The sequence below is a fragment of the Strix uralensis genome, chromosome 1 (genome assembly GCF_047716275.1).
Source record: "Strix uralensis isolate ZFMK-TIS-50842 chromosome 1, bStrUra1, whole genome shotgun sequence".
Taxonomy (NCBI): Eukaryota; Metazoa; Chordata; class Aves; order Strigiformes; family Strigidae; genus Strix; species Strix uralensis.
The window spans coordinates 74,883,753-74,904,917 of record NC_133972.1 but is presented as its reverse complement, the minus strand read 5'-3'; the positions used below and the strand labels follow the sequence as shown (position 1 = coordinate 74,904,917).

General features: G+C 40.7%; 1 protein-coding gene across 5 annotated transcripts in view; it reads right to left on the bottom strand.

The window, feature by feature from the left end:
• KIF13A (kinesin family member 13A) overlaps positions 1-20,944 on the bottom strand; it is a 115,477-nt gene extending 94,533 nt beyond the window's left edge. For 2 of the 5 annotated variants that reach the window (XM_074871054.1, XM_074871034.1), the window contains exons 1-2: positions 20,416-20,944; positions 20,014-20,104 (exon numbers count right to left, since the gene is read on the bottom strand). In XM_074871054.1, the coding sequence (XP_074727155.1) occupies positions 20,014-20,104; positions 20,416-20,470 (146 nt within the window). In that variant the 5' untranslated portion in view covers positions 20,471-20,944. Of the gene's footprint in view, positions 1-20,000; positions 20,105-20,415 lie in introns of those variants that run through there. The other 3 variants (XM_074871018.1, XM_074871026.1, XM_074871043.1) reach the window with 2 other exon arrangements.
• Positions 20,945-21,165: the final 221 nt, after the last annotated feature.

Genomic DNA, 21,165 nt, shown 5'->3' with positions numbered 1-21,165 from the left:
TAATTTTGTATATCTTTATCATTCACTTCATTACTCACTTTTCAAAGATAACAGAAAACAGTCTTTTGTGCACAGCTGTCTTTGCCACCAAGCACAGAAAATTGTTTGAATTGATGGTATTATCTGTGGATCTAAACCAATGTTGAACAAAATACTAAGGTGACAAATAGGACAAAGATACAAAATATAGAATACAATACCCCAAAACTTAGTAAGAGCATAAAGCATGACTAAAAAGACCTACTTTCTCCTGTCTTGGGGGGGGGGGAAGAAACAGAATAAACTTCAAAAAAAACAACACACAAGCAGATGCATTTCTTCAAAGAACACATTTCAAATGTTTTTGCATTCAGGGAAAGCCAAACCAGACAAGTTACTTTCATTAACATTTTTTTTTTTAAACCAATTCCTGAAGAGCTTTTAGAAGCAAAATTACTGCAAATTACTTCCATAATCTCAGAAAATTGTGATAAGGGATTTACAGCAGTTTTCCCTTCGCAATAGGAACCACTGCTTTCTGACCCAATTCCAACTAAATCACCTCATCTAAGCTTCAGTTTGTATCAGAGGATTTTTTTCTTCCAGTGCTAAACACTGACCATTCTATTTGCAACCTCCTGTAGTCCCTATGTGAGATGGAAGCCTCTATTCACCACCTCTGCCACAAACTGAGCAAAAAGAAAACAATTCAGTCTCCATTTTTTCCTCCAAATCCAAGACATGGATGATTCTAAATACTGTAACTGCACATACACACCATCTTATCCATTACACCTCGTCTTTTGACAAACACTTCTCTGTTTTCTTGAAGTAAGTTTATTATTTATTAAAAAGCTTCTTTTCTTAACATCAAGGTTGTCTATAATAATGAAGTCCACGGAAATTTAACACTTTGCTTCAGGACTTGGTCTTATAGATACTCAATGCATCTTAATAAATACTAGCAAATACTTACTTGTGATCTCTATTTAACACTCCTTCATGTTCACAACAGGGCAGCCATTTATCTTTGCCCAGTAATGGAAACTATTACTGCCATCTGTGCTGACTCCAGCTGGTATAAGACTAATATAAAATTCCGTTAGCTGCTTTGTGCTGCTTATTCAGCTGGCAATAATAAAAGTCAAGCTCATTAACAGCAGCCTTGCATAGCAAAGTTTCTGCTTATCTTAGACAAGCAACTAAGCATCTCCATGAACCTTTTCACCATTTAAAAAAGACAACTCCTGGCACCTGTTTTTAACAATCTCAAAAAGCATTACATTTACTTTTTTTCAGACATATCTATCAACTGGGCTAAAATTACTTGAAAAAAATGAAAAGCTGCTACATCAAGGCACTATGCTGCTTCCTGTTATACAAACTGAAATAAATTTCTAAAAATCAGAGACATCCCTAATGCTTCAAGAGGCAGTTGCAGAATAAGCACCTCTCAAGCAAGTGTTCAGGAAACAGTTTTTCTCTCTCTCAAACAATACTTAATTGAATACTGATTGAGATTTTACATGTCCTTCTATATTTTAAACAGACAAGAGACTAGCTTGTCTCTTGGAGAACACTCAAGCAATCTGTCATCTTAAATACACACTGGAGAATTTTATGTTCCCCTGCTTGCCAATTGCAGAATTCTGGGACTATGATCTGGGAGATACTAAAAATGAAATTTAACCACAGTTTTAGTGGGCTTTCCATCCTCCCTTCTCCCTGAAGTCACAGTGTTACTGTAGGCATCAGTACACACTAAACCCAAGGAAACACAGCTTGCGCAGTTTGAGTATGTGCAACATTTTGGTATTTTCTTTATTAAATGCACACATGCAGTAGAAATTCTCTTGTGAACTCTCACCAGTTCTTGACCATCACGCTCCCCCAAAACTAAACAACTCTCCTTCCTCATCTATACATTTTGTAAGAAACCCTCTTGACACAGCTCAAAATCCATATTGCTCTTCTACTTTTGCCCTTCTGCAGCTTCTGTCCAAAGCAGTATTTGTTGCAGAGTAGTCAACCTTCTGCCTGCACAAGAATCACAGAATCATCTAGGTTGGAAAGGACCTTGACGATCATCTAGTCTAGCCGTTAACCTAGCACTGACAGTTCCCAACTACACCATATCCCTAAGCGCTATGTTGACCCTACTCTTAAAACACCTCCAGGCTTCAGTTTTTCGTATTTCCAAGTCATTTCTGATTCTTATCTTTCAGTAAACTATTGAGCCCAAATACACAGGGCAGACATATACCAAACAAAAAGCTATTGTTAAAAGAAGGTGGTCCTAGCTGATAGACATGGACAATGAAAAATGTCAATTAACCATCTTATATTTGATGGTTACTAAAATGTGTTATCACATACTTCCTCTGAAACCTATGAAATCCCCATACCGTGACTCAGACAAAACGGGTCATTTTTTTATTTTCATGCTATACTCCTCCTGATTTGCCAATACCCACCCCACCAGCACCCTGAGACACAGTATTAAAGAAAGTGTAGTTCTTAGAGCAGACTTTGAAGACAAAAGACATTTTCCACGACACCAGAAACCCAGAAGATGGCAACCACCATCCCAGCTTTGTCCGAGGCAGCAGGAGGTCAAAGCCTTATATATTTCAGAAAGGAGGCTGACTTGTGTCACCCACCATACAGTCCAGAAAGAGAAGTACAAGACAGACAAAGGCAAAAGAAAATACCTATCTTGTTTCCTCAAGTTAGCAGCTACATTCTTTCTTTCCTTGAGCAGTTTCTGCCAATAATTAAGTAACTGTGCACTTCTGCCCCCCCCCCTTCACTGGACTTGAGCTTTTAGCTATTAGTCTTTGGTACAATAAGAAACCTTCTGTTCCCGATATATCTGTGAAGTTATTCATTTACCTCTAACAAAACTAAAATACCTATTTTTTAAAATATTATTTAATTACAACATTTTATAAGTATCACAGTTAAAAAAAAAAAAAAGAATTGACATGCTACAAAGCACCCCTGCAAGCAAACTACTTAACGCTTAAATTAACTCTTGGAGCGCAGCATTAAACAGCTGAAGGGTAGTAAATTCTGACATCACCTCAGCTGATGTGCAGAGCACTACCTGATCACACTCTTGAGTTCAAGGTCAGCTGTTAATCCAGTCTATGGTAGTTGTCTACAGTTTTGGTCACTTTTCTGCAGCAAAAGCCTGAAACCTCCAGTCCTCATGAAGTTACACAGAATTTCATTTTAGGAAGCTAGAAGAAGGTGCATGGGAGACATTTAGCTACTACGCCAAAGTAATCTGACCTCTCATCAACTCAGGAATTCGTCAGCACTGCACCTCACATGGACTGACTATGTGGAAAAAGGTACAATTCCAAAGGAACAGATAAAGCTTTTCCTAATAAATGAATGTTGTCTTTCAGTTTTCTTCATTTATTTCTATTCAGTAACCCATATTTCATGCATCACAATAAATTTGCCAACATTTTGCTCCCCTTCACAACCAGTCTGTAAGGTTAACACCGCACAGGAGCAACTGGAATACATATTAGGAAAGTGAAAACTTTCCTAAAGTGGTAAAGACACTAATCATGTGTTTGCCAGCAGTAAGGATCTTTCAACCTTTGAAAATATGCCATGAACTGCAAGCAAGGGTCAGATCATGTGCTTTTTATTAAATGAAAATTAAACTAATGTTCATTCTTCGCTATTTTCATTTTTTCAGAGGTTTTACTTTTCCTATTATGAAATCAGAATGGTTTTACCATTTAATACACTAACAATTATAAGACAGTACAGTTAAATACAGGGTATTTTTGTGGCCAGGTTTAAGAATCTACTAAATATACTAAAGAGCCACCTCATCTTATTTTATACCTTCCAATTATCTCAAACATTTACTTCTAACCTACTGCATCAAGCTGTCTGATAAATCTGCACTGAAATTAAGGACTGACCTCTCACATGGAGATCCTTTGCAACGCCTTCTAAAAATGAATCTTCCCTGCCCCCTCCAAAATATTGCTACTAACACTACAAACAAATGTCAGTTAAAACATACGTGATTGATAGCTCTTTCTACATGCCTTACCAACACAGGTGCACTGCAGTCCGAAAACCAGTAGTGTACCTGATTTTGTAGGTCTGGAAACTGACGGAAGGCAACACCACTCAAGGACTAATCAAGCTTTCCAGCTTTCATTCACAGATTTCTCAATGCTCAATTTAAATGACCACACTCCCAAAAGTGATATAAAGAAACCTGAGCATTCCAAGAAAGAAAGAGAGAAACTTTGATCTAAAGTCACTATGTCAGCTACAACAGATTTTTATAAAACATCAACAAAAATGCGATCAGTCAATAGAAGATCAAAGCTGGGATTTTAGCGATGGAGAACTCCAATACAATAGAGACTAATATCAAATCACTGTACCATGATCTGGGGAGCACTCATGATCATCGTACTAAAACAAGAAGCTCCAAAACTAGTCAATAGAAATGGGTGAGGAGGAAGGCCCCCTTTTAGACAAATTTAAAAGATTTAACACTATGCAAACCTAGTGCTCAGTGCATTAACTGCCTTCAAAGAATATGTCCTTCACAGATGTTATCTCTGCATAATTTATTGTATGTTGTCTGCTAATGGTTGTAAACAGCCATTAATTCTCTGTATCTCAATACTTTGAATAAACTCAGGCATAATGAGGTTACCAAGAATCAGCGGAACCACAGTAGCTGAAAACAGCAATTGCGAGGTAATAAAGTTTCCCTGGCCCATGGACACTTAAGACAGCTCACATTACTCACATGAAATTGCTACTTTTGTCTTGGAGGCCCAGGCTTCCTTTTAGTCATGTTACATTAAAAAGCTACAGCCTTATAATTAAAATTAACTGTTATCTATTCCCAAAAATGGTGTTATGTTATACTTATTACTATTAACATGTTGCAGTAAGAAGAAAGTCAGGAAAAAAAAACTTTATTGGATAGCTGATGCATGCCTACCAGACAAGTCTCCTGAAGCAATTTGCAAACTGCATTTATTCTTGAGAGAATACAGTATTTTATCTTTGCAGGTTCCTGGAGAAGAATTAAATAGATGGAATATGTTCTCCCTTGTATGCTTGCAACACATTCAAAGGAGTAGCATTATGAAGGATTGTTATTTCATAGTCATTTCAACAAATTATTTTAAGCCCTTTAAAATTATGTTTCATATTTCAAGGTTATATGAAAGATATTCCAGTGTGTAAGATATTCCTTGCAGCCAACAGTATTGTCCCCTCAAAATGTTTTTTGAGCTGTGATCTCAGACTGCAGAGCCAGGTTTATACACACAATTCACTTTATGAATGTTTGTTTACAGAGAGCGGAACACTACTGTATTATTACACTGAAAGGTAAAAGTTGTTTGAAATATCTCTCCACTGCCATTACCTGTGAGAATTTTATCCATGTTGCAGGTTTATTGTGCAGACAAAAAGGAGACACTGAGTCCAGCCAGGCTTTTATTAGCTCAGGCACAAAACAAAGCAAAAGAGTGGCAAAGAGACAAGCCAATGTCTAAAAATACAGAAGGTACACGGACACTTTCACATGGTGGAGAGCACCTGACTTGGTACCAAAGGATACAAGCCTGGATACAGTGAGCAAAGGAGCACTTCAAGTCAAGGGAAGGAAGTTTGACAACGTGAGAGTCTGTATCACCCTGCAGAAATTCACTAGGGTCTAGCCAGAGGTTTAGTTCCCATTCAGCAGCAGCATGCTAAGCACAGTTGGATCGTGAAAAAAGAAAAATCATTCTCTTAAAAGATTTGTCTTAACGCAGCAGAAAAAAAAAATCCAACCAAACTCTAAATTAGAAAACATGGTCATCTTACAATGAAATCAAGCTGCCAGCCCAGGCAAGTTTCAGAAGAGGAGAGAGATATTTAGCAATTAGCACACAGAAACATAAATACAAAGCAGCTGATAATAGGAGAAAAACCCCAACCACTGTCAGAGAGTACTACAAGGTAAGTTACTCCGAGGAGCGAGGCACAGAAAGCAAAGCAGCTGAGACACAAGCAACACACACATGCTACCACACCAACTGCAAACGATCAAATGTAATCAAAGCTTCCAATTTAGAATGAGCAGCAGAGAGCTGCCAGGAGTTGCTAACAACACTCAAACTCTTTATTCTGAAACACCATCATTTTTTGGAGATAACACTTTAAACAGTATCCTTAAAGAGCATGGGAGAATGCAGGTAGAAGGTCAGGAGGATAAAAGGTAGAGGACAAAGACAGTTGAACTGGAGAACAGAGAAACGTACACATTTTACCTATGGATATGCTTGCATAGAAACGAAGAGGTTTAGTATAAAGATTAGCTGTGTACGTTTAAAGAGCCTGCATGCTGGTAAGTCAGCCTTGGCTACTGGACCCAGCCATCTGCATGCTAACCCATAAACTGCAGTACAGCCTGCGGCCCATGCTGGCATCTATTCAGAGGCAGTTAAGAAGGGAGAGCTAAGTTTCTGTCCTGGGATATGAAGTGTGCACAAGTGATCCTGTACTGCAGTTACACAATGGAATGTCTCTTTCATAGAGACAACAGTGAAAAAAATCTGTTCTCTCCCGATGAATGCTTTTCCTGGTCCTGCAAATACCCATGCTTTAAATTTAACATTCAGCTCAATCAGTAAGGTCAATAGGTGTATTTAAATCAAACTGGGAGTTTACCCCATTTTTCAGAAAAGTATTTCAATTACTTTGTTTCAAGTATTTAATAAAGTACTTTAAAGTCTACTTATAATGTTCATACTCGGCTTTATAGTTCCATCTGTGTTGTGATCTGCAGGCAGCTCTACTACTCACGATAAGCGTAGGCTGAAACACTCTTGACAACAGAAAATCCCATATAACAGAGCGTATGCTTGGGAGCATGCTGCAGACATTCCCAGACACCAAAACAACACTGTGGAGTCAATTAGTTCTCTCTGTAAAGCCAGTCCCCACACTCTTGAATTTTAGGAGACCCCCATCAGCTTTGCCTCATTACCTGAACACGTACTCACCCTGCACTGCATCTGAACTAGCAAAACAGTAGCGGAAGCCCTCACCCACCTACTTTTTGCCCTTTCCTATCCTTGACATTGCTCATCATCACTACCACCTCTTCCCATTTCCAAGTTCACAAGGACAGCCACAAACACCAGGTACAGCATGGACAGCACTGACTAACGAAGCCTTGCTAAACATCCAGTATTTGCACTGCGCAAGCAGGCGGTGGGAGTCCAGCATTGAGTTTTCTGATCTGACTCTGCACGGGAGGAGGTGAAGCCCCGCAAAGCTTATCAGCTGAACTTCCACAACACCGAGCTGCAATTCTTCGGTTTCAGGAGCTGCAACTCAGCTAATTATCTCTGCCATAAATAACCCACAGCCTAAATGATCTATCTAGAGATCTGCCTGCATTGCGAATAGAGTTACACAAAACAAGCCAGAAGAAATAAAGTCAAATTATATGTGGTCTCTACAAAAGTTGACAAAAATCCTTAGAAGAGAATAAGAAGTCATATATTAAAGAAGACTCAGAACAAGAAGATCAGTCTGAAACACCATGAGAAGTCATATGAAAGGGTACACAGATTCCAAGCTCTGATGAGCATTACATTAATTAGTCATCAGAGAAGGCAAATACTACTGAGGTCAGCAGGTTTTGGTTAGCGATATTAGGATAAGAATGTGAAGGAGCAAAGTAGGTGAGCAGCAATACTGCAAACAGAATTTAGATTTGACAAATACAGATTTAAGTTCAAAATTATTCAAAAAGTTTACGACATTAATTTTTCAGTGTAGTTTTCCCACATTGACCATCATCACTAATATTTTAAATAAAAGTCAGCAGCAGAACTCAATTCTCAACAATTTTCAATGTAATAAGGAGTCAGCTCTTTCCTTTTTGCTTAAATAGCCATTCTGCTCCAAAAATGGCTAGAAGTCACGTTGTTTGATTAGTAACTCCAAACCAGTTCAATTTCTTTTCATCTACTATATCTGCAAACTGAGACATGAATGTGAAAGAGTATGAGTAGAAAGATCTGCTACAAGAGAAGCTGCAGCTAAGGCAAGCATCCCATTTCAAGCACTCTTAGATTAACAGTACTGGGGCAAAGAAGTGACCTGCCTCATATGCAGAAACAGCTATAGGGAGAGAACAAGGGGGGGCGGGGGGGGGGAGGAAGTAACATGATTTTTAAAAGAATCATGAATTACCCAGTCTAGATCTTTAAGAGAACAACAACAAAAAAACCCCACATAGCACCCTTTGCTCCTTCCATTTAGATCAAAAGTTCTGTAGGGAACCTATAACTTGCCTTCTATTTTGGATGCAAAATAGAATGATGATTATAAAAGTATTTCAAGTACAAAGCTTTCCCACCATTATTTGGAAAAAACGTGCAAGTTTCCTAGTCTAATCAAACACCTTGAGCTTGCTGAACTCCGACATTGCTCATTACAGCTACCAGTCAACAGACTGTCAGACTCCTATCACTCCTAAATGTTTCTCAAAAATAAGAAAGGGAACTAATTTAGTTTTTCTTTTCCTACATAACAACTGCATGTCATCATTAATATTTCAATTTTCTCTCATTTATATACACTGCTAATGAAAAACTCCTCCCTCAAAATTCAGTTCTGCAATTCCCTTTTATAATACCTCATTTCAAAGTCCACAAAGACTTGGCATTTACTTTCCTTTTTAATCAAAACAAAAGGCAAGCAGGCAAGAGGTCACTTACATGAGTGACTCAGTTGCCTTCGTCTTTTCTGAACCATGATGAAGATGCAGATATCCTGAGAAAAACATACGCATTTAAACTGCAAGATCCTCCATAAGTCATCCTGCAACACCCTTCTTGACAAAGGATGACAGATTAAGATCAAGTTGGCTTGGAGAGATTTTTATAAAACTCATTTTACACCTTGGTCATGTGAGTGCAAGATCATTTTCAAAGTCTATTTGCTCTATCTTCCACATAAGCCATGAATTTCTTCCTTGTTCAGGTAAGAAATTCTCAAATAGCAGCCAATAATATGGGTCAGGCCATGAACCAGAAGAACCATAACTCAGAAAACACATGAGCATTGCAAGACACCAAGGGCATTCAGCCAGCCCAACACCATGGATCTGCATTTCTGGGTTTAAACTAGCACAAAGTTGCAAGATGCCATTCTGAAATTTCAAATAAAGGAACACCACATTCCTTGAAGCATATGCAAAGCTTCTATCTGTGAGTTTAGATGGTAGTAAGGACAGATCACACTAAGGGCACAAAGCTTGCACACTATTAGTGTTTTTGAAGAAAAGTTTCCAATTGCCACATTCACATCTGCAAAACTGAAACTTCAAAACTACTTGAGAGGATGCAGTCTGCCCCAAAGAATAATTAAACGAGAGGAGAAATTAGACTGATGTCTATCTAGGTTCCGTACTCATCTGCTATGCCCTGCTGAGCGCTTGAAAACAGAACTGGCAAGAGCTAACTTCTAACTTTCACCATGGGGAAGTCAGACTCCCCCCCTCCTTCAGTACACAGCACTCCTGACAGTAAGGGGGAATCCAACCATGGAACTGGGATGCTGAGAAGGACAGAACATCTACTGACTATTAAGAAACTCAAGATACTGTTCCATTGAAAGAGACCTTAGGAAAACACTGAAATGCTGCATTGTCAAACACACTTTCATCATCCTTTTGATGGACACACAAGTGTTTTCAATTAGATTATTTCAAGCGAATTTACACAGATTCTCAATCATGACATTAAATGTAATAAACAGTGAAAATTCAGTGTTAAAATATGAGTTACAGCTATGGAATGAAAATTAGGAACATGATGTGAACTTAGCTACAATGTTATAAACACCTCAGACAATAAACATACTAAGGACTTGGAAGCTCTTGACAAGGAAACTACATGGCAAGCTGTCATTCAATGGTCTGTTTGCAAGAACTGATTTTCCTTTTTGTTTTCAACTTGGATCTCAACCAGAACACACATGAAGACTGTAGTACCACCCCAGAGAATGCCAGTTTCTCATACACATTTTCAGGAGGATGGAAAAAAGCTTACTGGATGATGTTGGGTTTTGTTGGTTGGTTGGTTTTCCTCCAACATGGACTTTGAGGAGTTTCATCATGTTGCTGGGCATCTGTCTCTGTACCTCCCTTTTGCCTTTCATTATCCTTCCAGTCCTGGTCCCCAAGTGTCCTTCCTCTATATTCTACCACGTCAGCAGCAAATCCATTAACAAGCCATCTTTTGTGTTTCCTGATGTGTCAGTTTCTCTGTAGACACCTAAGCAGCATTTCTCAAGGGCACTCCAATCAAGAATGCAGGTGCAAGGACTAGATTTACACCAGAAGAATGGAAACTATTCAAAACTTTCCTCTTTTTAAATGTAATGGGCACTATGGAAAATACCAGATTGTTTTCTACAGAGTTGTTTCACAATAGCTTATCTGCTGTGGACACAGTAAGAAGCTCCAAAACAGCAAAACCTGAGTGGTGGGATGATGTTCCATGATGCACTTCTAACAAAGCCTTCAGAGCCACCTTTTTATCCCAATACAGTACAACAGCAAAGTACAGGAAGACTGCAAATGGCTTCTGCTCTTACTTCCTTACATAACTGCAAAGTTCTCTTTAAAAAACATACTCAAACTCAACTAATTCTTGCTGAGCATTGGAAGCATACATAAGTAATGTATTAATGTCTTCAGCTGCATACAGTGAATATAGGAGCATTTCATTTTACCAAATGGCCGATTTCTATTTCAATTACCTATTTAGTTAGATAAAATTATCTGAAAACATATTTGAAGTCTAAAGGAAATTTAGAAATATCTCAAAATAGGGAATGACAATATGGTATGACAGCAAGGAAAAAATATCAGAAAACATCAAAATGCTTAGGACTTGCATCATTCAGGGAGGTGGCACTACTGAACCAAAAGAAGACTGGAGCACTGCAGAGTTACATCACATTGCATACATAAAAAAACCTCACATTGACAGATGCTGACAAAGAAACTTTCCAAAGCAGACCACGATGCTGCTCATTCAGGGCCATAAAGCAGCTTTGCCAGTAGAAAACTTCCGCCAGCTCTGTGCCTCCACTGGAATGCCCTGTTGACTTATCTTTAGCAAAAGCTCATCTACTGTAAAATAAGCCTTGACTTTTGAATCACAAAGTAAAATTGAATTTGAAGTAAATCTTCAACAAAAATGAGAACTCTGAAGTATTAAGAATTACACTGCAGGCAGTGCCAGTCACTGCACAAACCCATTCGTGCTGGAGATAAACTTTCCCTTCCACCTCACCCAAACCTTTTTCCTTCAAGTCTGAAGGAATCAGATTTGTGAAAGGCCTTCTCAGCTACACTGCACGTGACTTTAATCAGTCAGACAAAAAGTGGAAGCCACGTGGGAAGAAGTATCAAGTACTGCCATTTCGTATCTAAGACCTGCTGTTCCTTGTCGTCATATAAGAAATATTAAGCAAAATAGACAGCTCCACATACTTGTATTTAATACAAGAAAAATTATTCCAGTAGCTCAACAGACAGATTTGGAATTTTGAAGCCTTACACTAGAAGAAAATTTAATCTCACCTGGAGGCTTTTATACTACATAGTTGGAATTGACATTTATGTTTGGAAAGAGACTGTGGAATGAACTAAGAAAATGTAAGCTCAACAAATAGGATGTCACGTACATTTTTTTAATTTTATTTGCAAGTCTATAATATTCTCTAATACAAAAAATCTTCAGGAAAATATATTTAAGTGCTGATGCTTTCAGCAATGTGTTTTTAAAACAAATCATCAAATTACTTTATAGGAAGTTTACAGTTCACAATGCATACTGCTATTTTTTTATACATATTGAACAGTATCTTCATAAACACATGCAGAGATAAGCATGCCATTCCAGTCACAGCAGCTGCTTTGATTCATGCTTACGAAATGCTTACAATTCTTGGAATATACATACACTGCAAAAAGAAGATGCAACGACACCACAAATCTTAAAGCAAGCCAGCATTAGCCTACTACCTATGCTGTTACTAAACATGAAGAGGCAGCAGCACAGGCTTGGTGGGGCTAGCATCTAGAAAACAGACCGTAAGTACATAACCTGTTGCTAGTGCACAGTGAGCCTCTTTGCCCCTATCTTCAGCACCTTCATTAACCATAACCACGCTAGTTATCATGCACTAACACAAGCACACCGCAATGTTCCAGACACACCTTTCTACCGCTGTGCTGATTGATGTACCTCAAAATAAGTACTGTACTATTAATAAGCACCAAAATATATTCATGGCTTAATCTGTCAAAAGAGTAATTGTGGTATAAATCTTTGTCCAGAGTTATAACATTTAAATAGCAAATAAGTTACTATAGGACAACAGGGACTTCACTGGGGGCTCTCATCATATAGATTTCCCTATGGTGATCTATGTGAAATGAGACAGAACATTCAGATTACCTCCTAGTGAAAAAGTTACATCTTACAAGCCACTAACTTCACATTATCCAAGGAAGATGTAGGTGTATTTGGTAAGCATGTATATGCTTAAGGATATCTCTATTTAGGATGTAACAAAATGCCAAGTAAAGATTGTGGCTGATGACTAAGGAACATATTAGTTCAGGATAAGGTTATGATTTCATTAGATGCTTTGATGAGTGAGGGTCTTTTTAATGACTATTTTTAGATTAAAAGGCAACTATCAAAAATAAAGGCCAGAACTGCAGAGGTTAATTAACACTAACCAAGCACAACAGCACCAGGAAGCCATTGATTCCCTATTCTCCCCCAAACAAGAAATTACATAAAGGGACACCCTCCCATGGCATGGAAAACACCTTGTCTAACTCCTGCTCTTCACCAACAAGGGTATCTTGAGCTCATGTCATTGATTTTCAACTCCCGTCAGCAATGCATTTTTCTTATTGATCTTCATACAGCAAATTTTCAATCTGCTTGTTGTTAACTTACCAAGCTCCTCCCTCAGCCCCCAGTGAACACCCATTGCATGTCACAGAAGGATCATAAAGACACACACAATCAACTCAAGCTCCAGTAGACCTCAGATTCTGATGACCAATTTTATTTCAACATAAGAACTCAGATACTGACTGGACAAGCTTATATGCCTTCTACTGTCCCTTGTAAAAAGACACACAGCCATATTACTTCCAGGCAACAGCATGACTGTTTTAGTTAACTTGGTGCTTTGGGTCACAAGTTAACATGATAGTTGAGTCCTGTGGTACACATCATTGCAGAGCAAAGGCCTTTTCTTTGTAGGCTGCACGTACTGAAGACATAAAATTCACTGTCTCCAGCCAATACTTTCACGCTTCCTTAAAGAGCCTTCCCCACACTGCCCTCAGTAACAGACATCCTCACAAAATACAAGGAACAGAGCAATCTAAGTTATTCAGTTAAGCAACAGCATCTGCACAGTACTGCTGCAGCAGCTGGCATTTCGCTATAGTAGGCAGTAACTCTTTCCATTAATAGATTCAAACCATGACCAGGGCGGGCCAAACAAGCAAAGACACTGTACTACTTTCCCACCATTAAGGACAGTCTGTCCATGCAAGAGACACCCACAAGACAGCCAGAGGCACCTACCACTTCTGTTACCCAATCTACGCCTAACTGTAGAGGAATGAAGGAGTTCAAATCTGATAACGTCTCAAACACAACAGCAACAAGTACGTTGGCTGATTTGAAGATTTAGCTCTAACCTTGTTACTAGAAGTACCACCATGTTAAGTCCCTGAACAACAGATGCCTGTCTCTGCATGCTGCACTGTAGGCCTGAGACCAAAAAAGGATTCACTTTGTCCCCAAAACTTTGTACCAAGATTCATACCCCAGCACTGTGTGGTACACAGACAAGTATGGAAGGGCAGCTGGTGTGTGCTGCTCCTCCCTGAGCTCAGGTTCTGGAGAACAGGGGCTTCTTAAGCACTTCCTGAAGTATTCTGAATCTAGCCTGCACCTGGGTCACTACAGTGTGTTTACAACTATCAATTTAACTTTAAATTTTTAAACCAGTAAATTACAATTAAACTTATAAGAAGTCTGAAACCTTACCATACACACATTTAATAAAACTACTAGATGCACAACAGAGCAAAGATAATCTTGCTTTTAAAACAGGAAAGCTGTCTCTACTATTTATACCAAGGGGGCAAAGGAGGTGAAAATAGAAATCTTCCTTGAATCCTGATCTCCCGCAAGAAAAGGACCAAAAAAAAAAATATCCATTTTATAAAGGAGCAGCACATTTTTAAAATTTATAATTAATTTCAATAAACAACATATTCAAGGTGTACTGACTAGTAATCCAGATCTCTTACAACACCTCTGGCTGCAGTAATAAGCAAGTGCATGCATACCTGCTCCTTCTAAACACAGAAGCTAAGAGTGTTTGAAGGCCTACTAATCTGTTCAACAAATCTTTTCATGTTCCACAATGCAGGCACTTGTAACATCATAAAACAGAAAAACTGGACAGGTTCAAAGCTGAACCTTGTTTCACTGTGTTCTGCTCAGAAATACTTGAACATAGCAGTAGTCCAAAAGCAAAGAATGGTTACAAAGCAATGATTGCCTAAACATGGTCATACCAAGCAGTCTTCCTTCTCTTCAAACACTTTATTTTTGTTCTGAAATACTGCCAGCTAAGTACTACTAGCTGCTCACCCATAATCCCAACAGCCTCCAATGGTAGTTTCCTCTAGCAATGCCATTTAAAGACCAAAGCACGAGGTCCTAACAGCTGTCTGGATCTTATAAACATGGTAAAATAATCGACATTGCATTTACTAACAGTTCAGGCCACCTTACGAAGAACCAAGAACCATGCCACACAGTATTCTGGATTACAAATTTGTGTCTCATTTTGTTTCAAATTACCTGGAATTTAAGAACGGCGATTTCAAGGAACTGCATCTAGTGTCCCATCTGAGGGTTGAAGGAATTAAAGCAATGAAAAACTAGCTCCTGAAATGCCATTTTTCCAACCACAGATTTCATAACTCAAATACACCTCTTCTGCAAAAGTTCACATCCTGAACACTGATGTCTAACAGGAAAGTTAACAGAAGAGGTCAAAGTCAGATTACTTTTACAATTTCCTGCAGACAAAAGTTGCTGCCTGCTGTTATTTTATGATCTACCTCAGACAGGTGATAATTTGAAGTATAATGCATCAAAGACATGATCTCGTTGATCATTCCTTCAGATACGAAAATAATTAGCAGCTGTCCTATTCCAGCTTCCACAAGTTTCAGTTTGAAAAAGTGATCATTACCAGAAACGCAGATCTTCTCCCTACAACAACAGCACTCTTCTCCCATCTCTGATACTATTCAAAGCAACGTATCAAAAAAGATAAAGTGCCACAACCACCACATGAAGGACTATGTGCTAAAGACCATCCAAAATCACATCTTCTGCATGGCAGGGGGAGCAACAGATGTTTTCTGGAAACAAGAATTTTAGGACAAGCTGCCTAGGGATGAAATCTGTGCTTCGGACATTCATCTTTGAAAGTATCATGACCTACAAAAACTAGATAGACACACACCTGTTCCTAGCTATTATTTTATTACAGAGCTTAAACTTACTCAAAAAAGCCCCCATATATTCTGGAATTTTTAGTAATTTAGAGCTATAAGAAGAGTTTTACCTAAGCAGAACTGGGCCTTGATGCTATTTGTCTGTTATCAAAATGAGAATGGAAGAAGAGCAAGCAAGTGTAAAATGTTTCTTTAAAAAAAAGAGTTAAGCCAGGCAAGAAAAGGTACTTTTAGAGAAAAGTGGCAATTTTAAGTTCAGCTCTACACTCTGATGATTTCTTTCTTATTTTCTGCCCCGAGATTTTTAATAAGGCAAAGTTTGCACAAGGCTACTGTGCTCTAACGGAATAAATTGCCCAACAGATGAATTTTTGTTTCAGTGAAAATTACTGTTGAAATAGTATTTCACTTCTACTGTCTCCATAGTTCCTTGTTTATTTCTGTCAAGACAAATATTTTGCTTACTAAAGGAAAAATCATGTCATGAAGAACTGTTGTCAGGGAACTAAAATAAAACTTTTCTTTTCAGATCCTATGCATTAAAAAGTGTAGCTGAAAGGAAAGGCTGGAGGAAGGCATATTTTAACAAATCAAAATCAGAGGAGGAACCTGGCAAAACCTAATTTGTCCTACTAAAAAAATAACACCCCTAACGTAAAGTCAAATCTTTCATAGACATAGAGGTGTGAAATTTCAACTGTAAAAAATTACTCAAATACTTTGAAAGACTCTCTGTAACTTCATACTCTAATTATCTCAGTTACATTTTAACACTGTACCTTACTGCCAACCACCAAATACAAACATTTACAGCAAGACAGCAGAATGCATACAATTGATATTGTAACATAATGCCCATTTCTAAAAGACTGTAAGAACAATTTTTTTTAGGAAGAGTGTACTTTGAGAAAGAAATTCAGATTCCCAGCTGAAGACAGAAGAAAATTAGAGGATTCCCAGAAAGACAAGATGTTCTTCTGGGGAAGAAAGGGAAATCTGTATTGGTTTGGGGGAGGAAATGGATGGGAGACAGGTAACTAAAACACGACACAAGCACACTTAGGCAGATATAAAGGAAACTACTGCTACTACTAACAGTAAAACAAGGGTTAAAAGTATGAAGTCCTACAGCCAACTTACAAAAACTTTGCCGGCACTGGAGATTATACCTGATACCAGCTAATGAAAACCATTCCTTTCTGAACTCTGTCTCCTATTATTTCAGTCGGTAAAGATTTTCATGTGCCTTTCAGACTCAGATTGTTCAGTTTTACTATGTTCTGGCTTTCCTCCTTCATAAGTTTAGAATGCTAGAAGTCATGTGTCTGTGGGGAACGGCAGGCCTGCTGCTTATAAAAAGACTGAACACTTGTGTTTAATAACCATTACTATTTTGTAGCTGTGTTTGTAAGGTGTGGATGCTGTGTGGTCTAGCAGTTAGAAGATGCAGTCAGAACCCTGTTTTAATTTATGGTTATAACTTATTGCTTTACATTGAATACAACAGTGAAAGTTGGAGATATGACAGCACTGTCTGGGATTTTAGGCTTTTTTCACCACTTGTAAAACTAGCATTACTTGCCCATCTAAAATCCTTCAGAACTATCCTTAGAAAAAACTAGAGACTGATGAACAGCATGCATCTGAACTTAGATTTAATTCAAGAACTCCTTACAGCATTGGTAAAGCTAGTCAAATTTTTCTAACCTTGGATATTCTCCCAAGAGCAAATTTTATAATGTTATCATTATTAAAGAGTTATTTTATTTTAGGAAAATAGTCAGTACCTTTAAAATTATAACTGAGAGAACACAGCAAATAAAGACCATGGTCCTGAATTCTACTCCCCACACCCTATAGTCTCTTGGCTTCAGCTGAATTAAGACAAGCAGCCCTGGAAACCAAATTTGCTTCAGAAGGCTACTTATTCTTATTCTACAGTGCAGTACAAACTTGTACTTCCATTCAGCTAGAAAAGGGAAATTTCCATATAAAAAGATAAAATATAAAAAGGGAAAGGTAAGACGAAACAGAATATTAAAATGATGCATATAGTAGAGAAAGACCAATTAATCACCCTAACAAGTGAAATCATTTTTGCGTTGACATGGTTGCTCTGAAAGAAAAATCCAGTTGAGCTATATAAAAACAAGCTACACAAAGAAAACCAAAAATCCATTTGACATCTCTAACCCTGCCAAGGCATGAATCCAAGTACAAGCACCAACTACTCAGCAATTGAGAGCCAGTTTATACAGGCATTTTATGGTGGGTACGCAGAGAAGAACAGAATTCAGTTTTCATCATGAGAAATTATGCCATTTATCTTGAGTAAAAAATAGAAATCAACAGTTTAGCACTGAAAAAAATGTAAGGATCTTCACAAGGAACTAGAAAGTCCATCAGTCATCTCAACAGGTTACGTACAACATCTGCCATTAAGAAAGTACCCAAACTATATGTTTGCACTAGTGTGAGTTACTTCTGATCAGTATTTCTGACTGTTACTTCCAGTAACACATCAGGCAGTTGTTTCAAACACACAAGTTACACATGTAACAGCCAGCCAAATTCCAGCCTCACATGGGGCTACAAGCAGCACAGCTATCCCTTGCCAACACAGCTGTTGACGGTGAGGTCGCACACAAGCATCACAGCTCACCCGTGAGGCTCTTGGCACAGAACCAGAAGCCAATTCCAACCAAGTAAGAGAATTTATACATATTACAGGTATAAAAGCCAGATAAACACAAGCCACACAAGCTCTCAAAAGACAGAGTCACTGCACAGACTCATTGAATACCTGCGGGCCAATGTGCAGAACAAGCAAAATTCACGTTAGAGGCTCTTTATTAAGCCATCTGGCCCTTGGGCTCTTTAGTGTATTGAAATAATGGTTTTTAAATCTTAATTCTGTTCTTGCTTTATAAACTCTATTTGTATTTCATGTTTTATACCTGTCAAATCCACTCACTTTAAAGAGTTAATGTTATTCTTATCATAGCAGTATTCTGAAGGAGGCCATATATATGCCTCAATAAATAGGAGGAAAAAACCCCATACTTTCTAAAAGAGAATAGTCTCAAGAAAAACAAGATTTCCATTTTACAGATAGGATGCTAAGACCCACAGAGGCAGCATGACTTGTAGAAGATCACACAAAGATCTGTGAAAGTGGCAGGAAACAAGCACAGATCTTTCGAGACCCAGGCCAGCACATTAGCCACAACAATAGTTGTGAAAACAATGCAAGCTGGATTTAAATTAAACTGGCGTGATTACAGCTATATTCCAGTATGTGGATTAATGAGAGAAGCACCTTCACATCTTGGACATGCAGAGCCAGAAAAGGTCTCTCAACCCTTCCTTCTGGAAAACTACAAAAGTGTGACACGCCGCCTTTGAAAAAACCCCATATTCTCACACTACAGTTTCGTTGTAACTACTATAAACTCGATCAAAAATATTCTTAATAAAACCTTGAGTAGTAGTAACATGTTCAGATTAAAATCTCTATAACCACGCAAATGATTTCACACTCCTCGGCATTAAATACGTTTAACAGATCAGCTTGGGTTGAGAGAGAACAGGTAACTGAACAGATAAGCATGCAACATAACTATTCCCCTTGCACCTCCCTGTCTTTCCCCACAATCCCTCAAAGGAAAGAAATCTTTTCCTGTTCTGATCTATTTTTACAGTCTAGTGCATTGGTATTTTGGATTATTTCCAAGGGTATTCTTTACTGGGGCATCACAACTAAATGCCAGATTTCAAAATTATTTTAGCATATTCTCATAGGCTACTTCACAGAACAACACTGAAATAATAAAGGATCTGGCAATTACAGCCTTTTCAAATGCAAATACGTTAAAACCTAGTAAACAAACTTAAATAAAATACCATCGCTAGCTTAAAGTTCAGATTCTGCTTCTCATTCCCCCACAGGTTACAAGTCATTAGCAGCCTGCACTCAAGGGAAATCTCTGAAAACAGCAGGCACAGTCAGTTTAAGTCCTTACCTAATCGACAGCTTATTTTTTGAGCAGTTAATCAAGAATCAGCTTTTAAACCTGAGAGGCCAATAGGGATCTCCTCTCTCCACATCCCACCGTGGGTACCCCCGACTCCACTCAGGGAGCCGGGAGAGGAAGGTCTGGTCCGTCCTTCCCAGGGATGCGAGCCCAACACCGCGATCCCCGGCTGCCGCTCGCCCTCGCCCGCTACCCCCTGCCCGCTCCCCGTCACCGCAGCCCCCTAAAGGCACCGAGCAAGAGCCTCAGGACCCGGCCGCCCCCCTAACAAAGCCGGGCGAAGCGTCTGCCGGGGGGCAAGGGAACCGGGGCTGGGTTTTTATTTGGGGCACGGCGACTTGGCGTTTTTACCTTTCTCCCTGCTTGGTGTTGGAGGGCGGAGGGTGAAGCACAGTCTGGTTCCCTTCCATCTCCACGATGCACTTGGTATTCAGGTCCAGCTCTGCAAGGCGACACGGCGGGGGGCTGTACCCGGGGCGAGAGCACCCCCCTTCTCCTTGCGCGCCAGGGCCACTCGCCCCCCGCTGGCTCCCCCGCGGCGGGGGCAGGCTCGCAGGCGGGCCCCTGCCAGGGGGCGAGGGGCAGGCGGCGGCCGGGGGGCTGGGGGGGTGTGAGGGGGTTTATCCCCCCGCCGGCCCGGGGCAGAAGCCGAGCTTCTTAGGCGCGCCCCGGTGCCGCCCCCTCCCCACACCCCCGCCGCTTCCGCGCCCCCAGACCCCGCCGCCCCCTTCCCCAGCGCCGCCCGCCAGTTACCTCTCCTGTTCATCGGCCGGACCCTGACGGCAACTTTCACCTTGGTGTCCGACATCTTCCCCCCCTTCCCGGGATCGGCGGGCGGCCCTGCTCAGCGGCAGCGGCGGCTCGCGGCCTCGCAGCGCCGCGCACAGCGACACGGCGGAGCGCCAACGTCCATGCCGGGCCGGGGCGAGGGCGGGGGTCCGGGGCAGGCGAGAGGCGGCGAGGGAGGGAGGGAGGGAAGGAGGGAGGGAGGGCGAGGAGGAGGGTCCGGCGCCAGGGAGGGCGGTGGTGGCGCAGCCCCAGCCGCCTCCCTGCTCAGCCGCGGTCCACACCGGCTCTGGCGCTGGCTGCCGAGGGCCTCGTTTGCATAACCGCTGCTGCTGCCGCCGCCGCGCCTGCCGCCGCCTCCCCGCCAATCCCAACCGCCATCTTCCGCCTCCTCCCGCCGCGCCGCCGGGATTGCGGCGCCCAGGCAAGCGGCGAGGGGGCGGGGAAGGGCCGCGCCGCCAGAAAGGAACGGAACCGCCCGAACGCCTTCGGAGGGGGGGGGGGGGGGGGGGGGGGGGGGGGGGGGGGGGGGGGGGGGGCTCGGCTCTTCCTCCGAGTGAGCATGCGCGACGGGCCGCTCCTTGCAGTGGCGAAAACGGCGGGGAGGTGGCGCTGGGGCGCTCCGCCGCGCATGCGCAAAGCGGGCGGGCGAAGCCGGGCGTCGCGCGTTGCCCTCGCGCTGCCTGCCCGGCCCTAGCGCCGGCGGCTGTCCGGGCC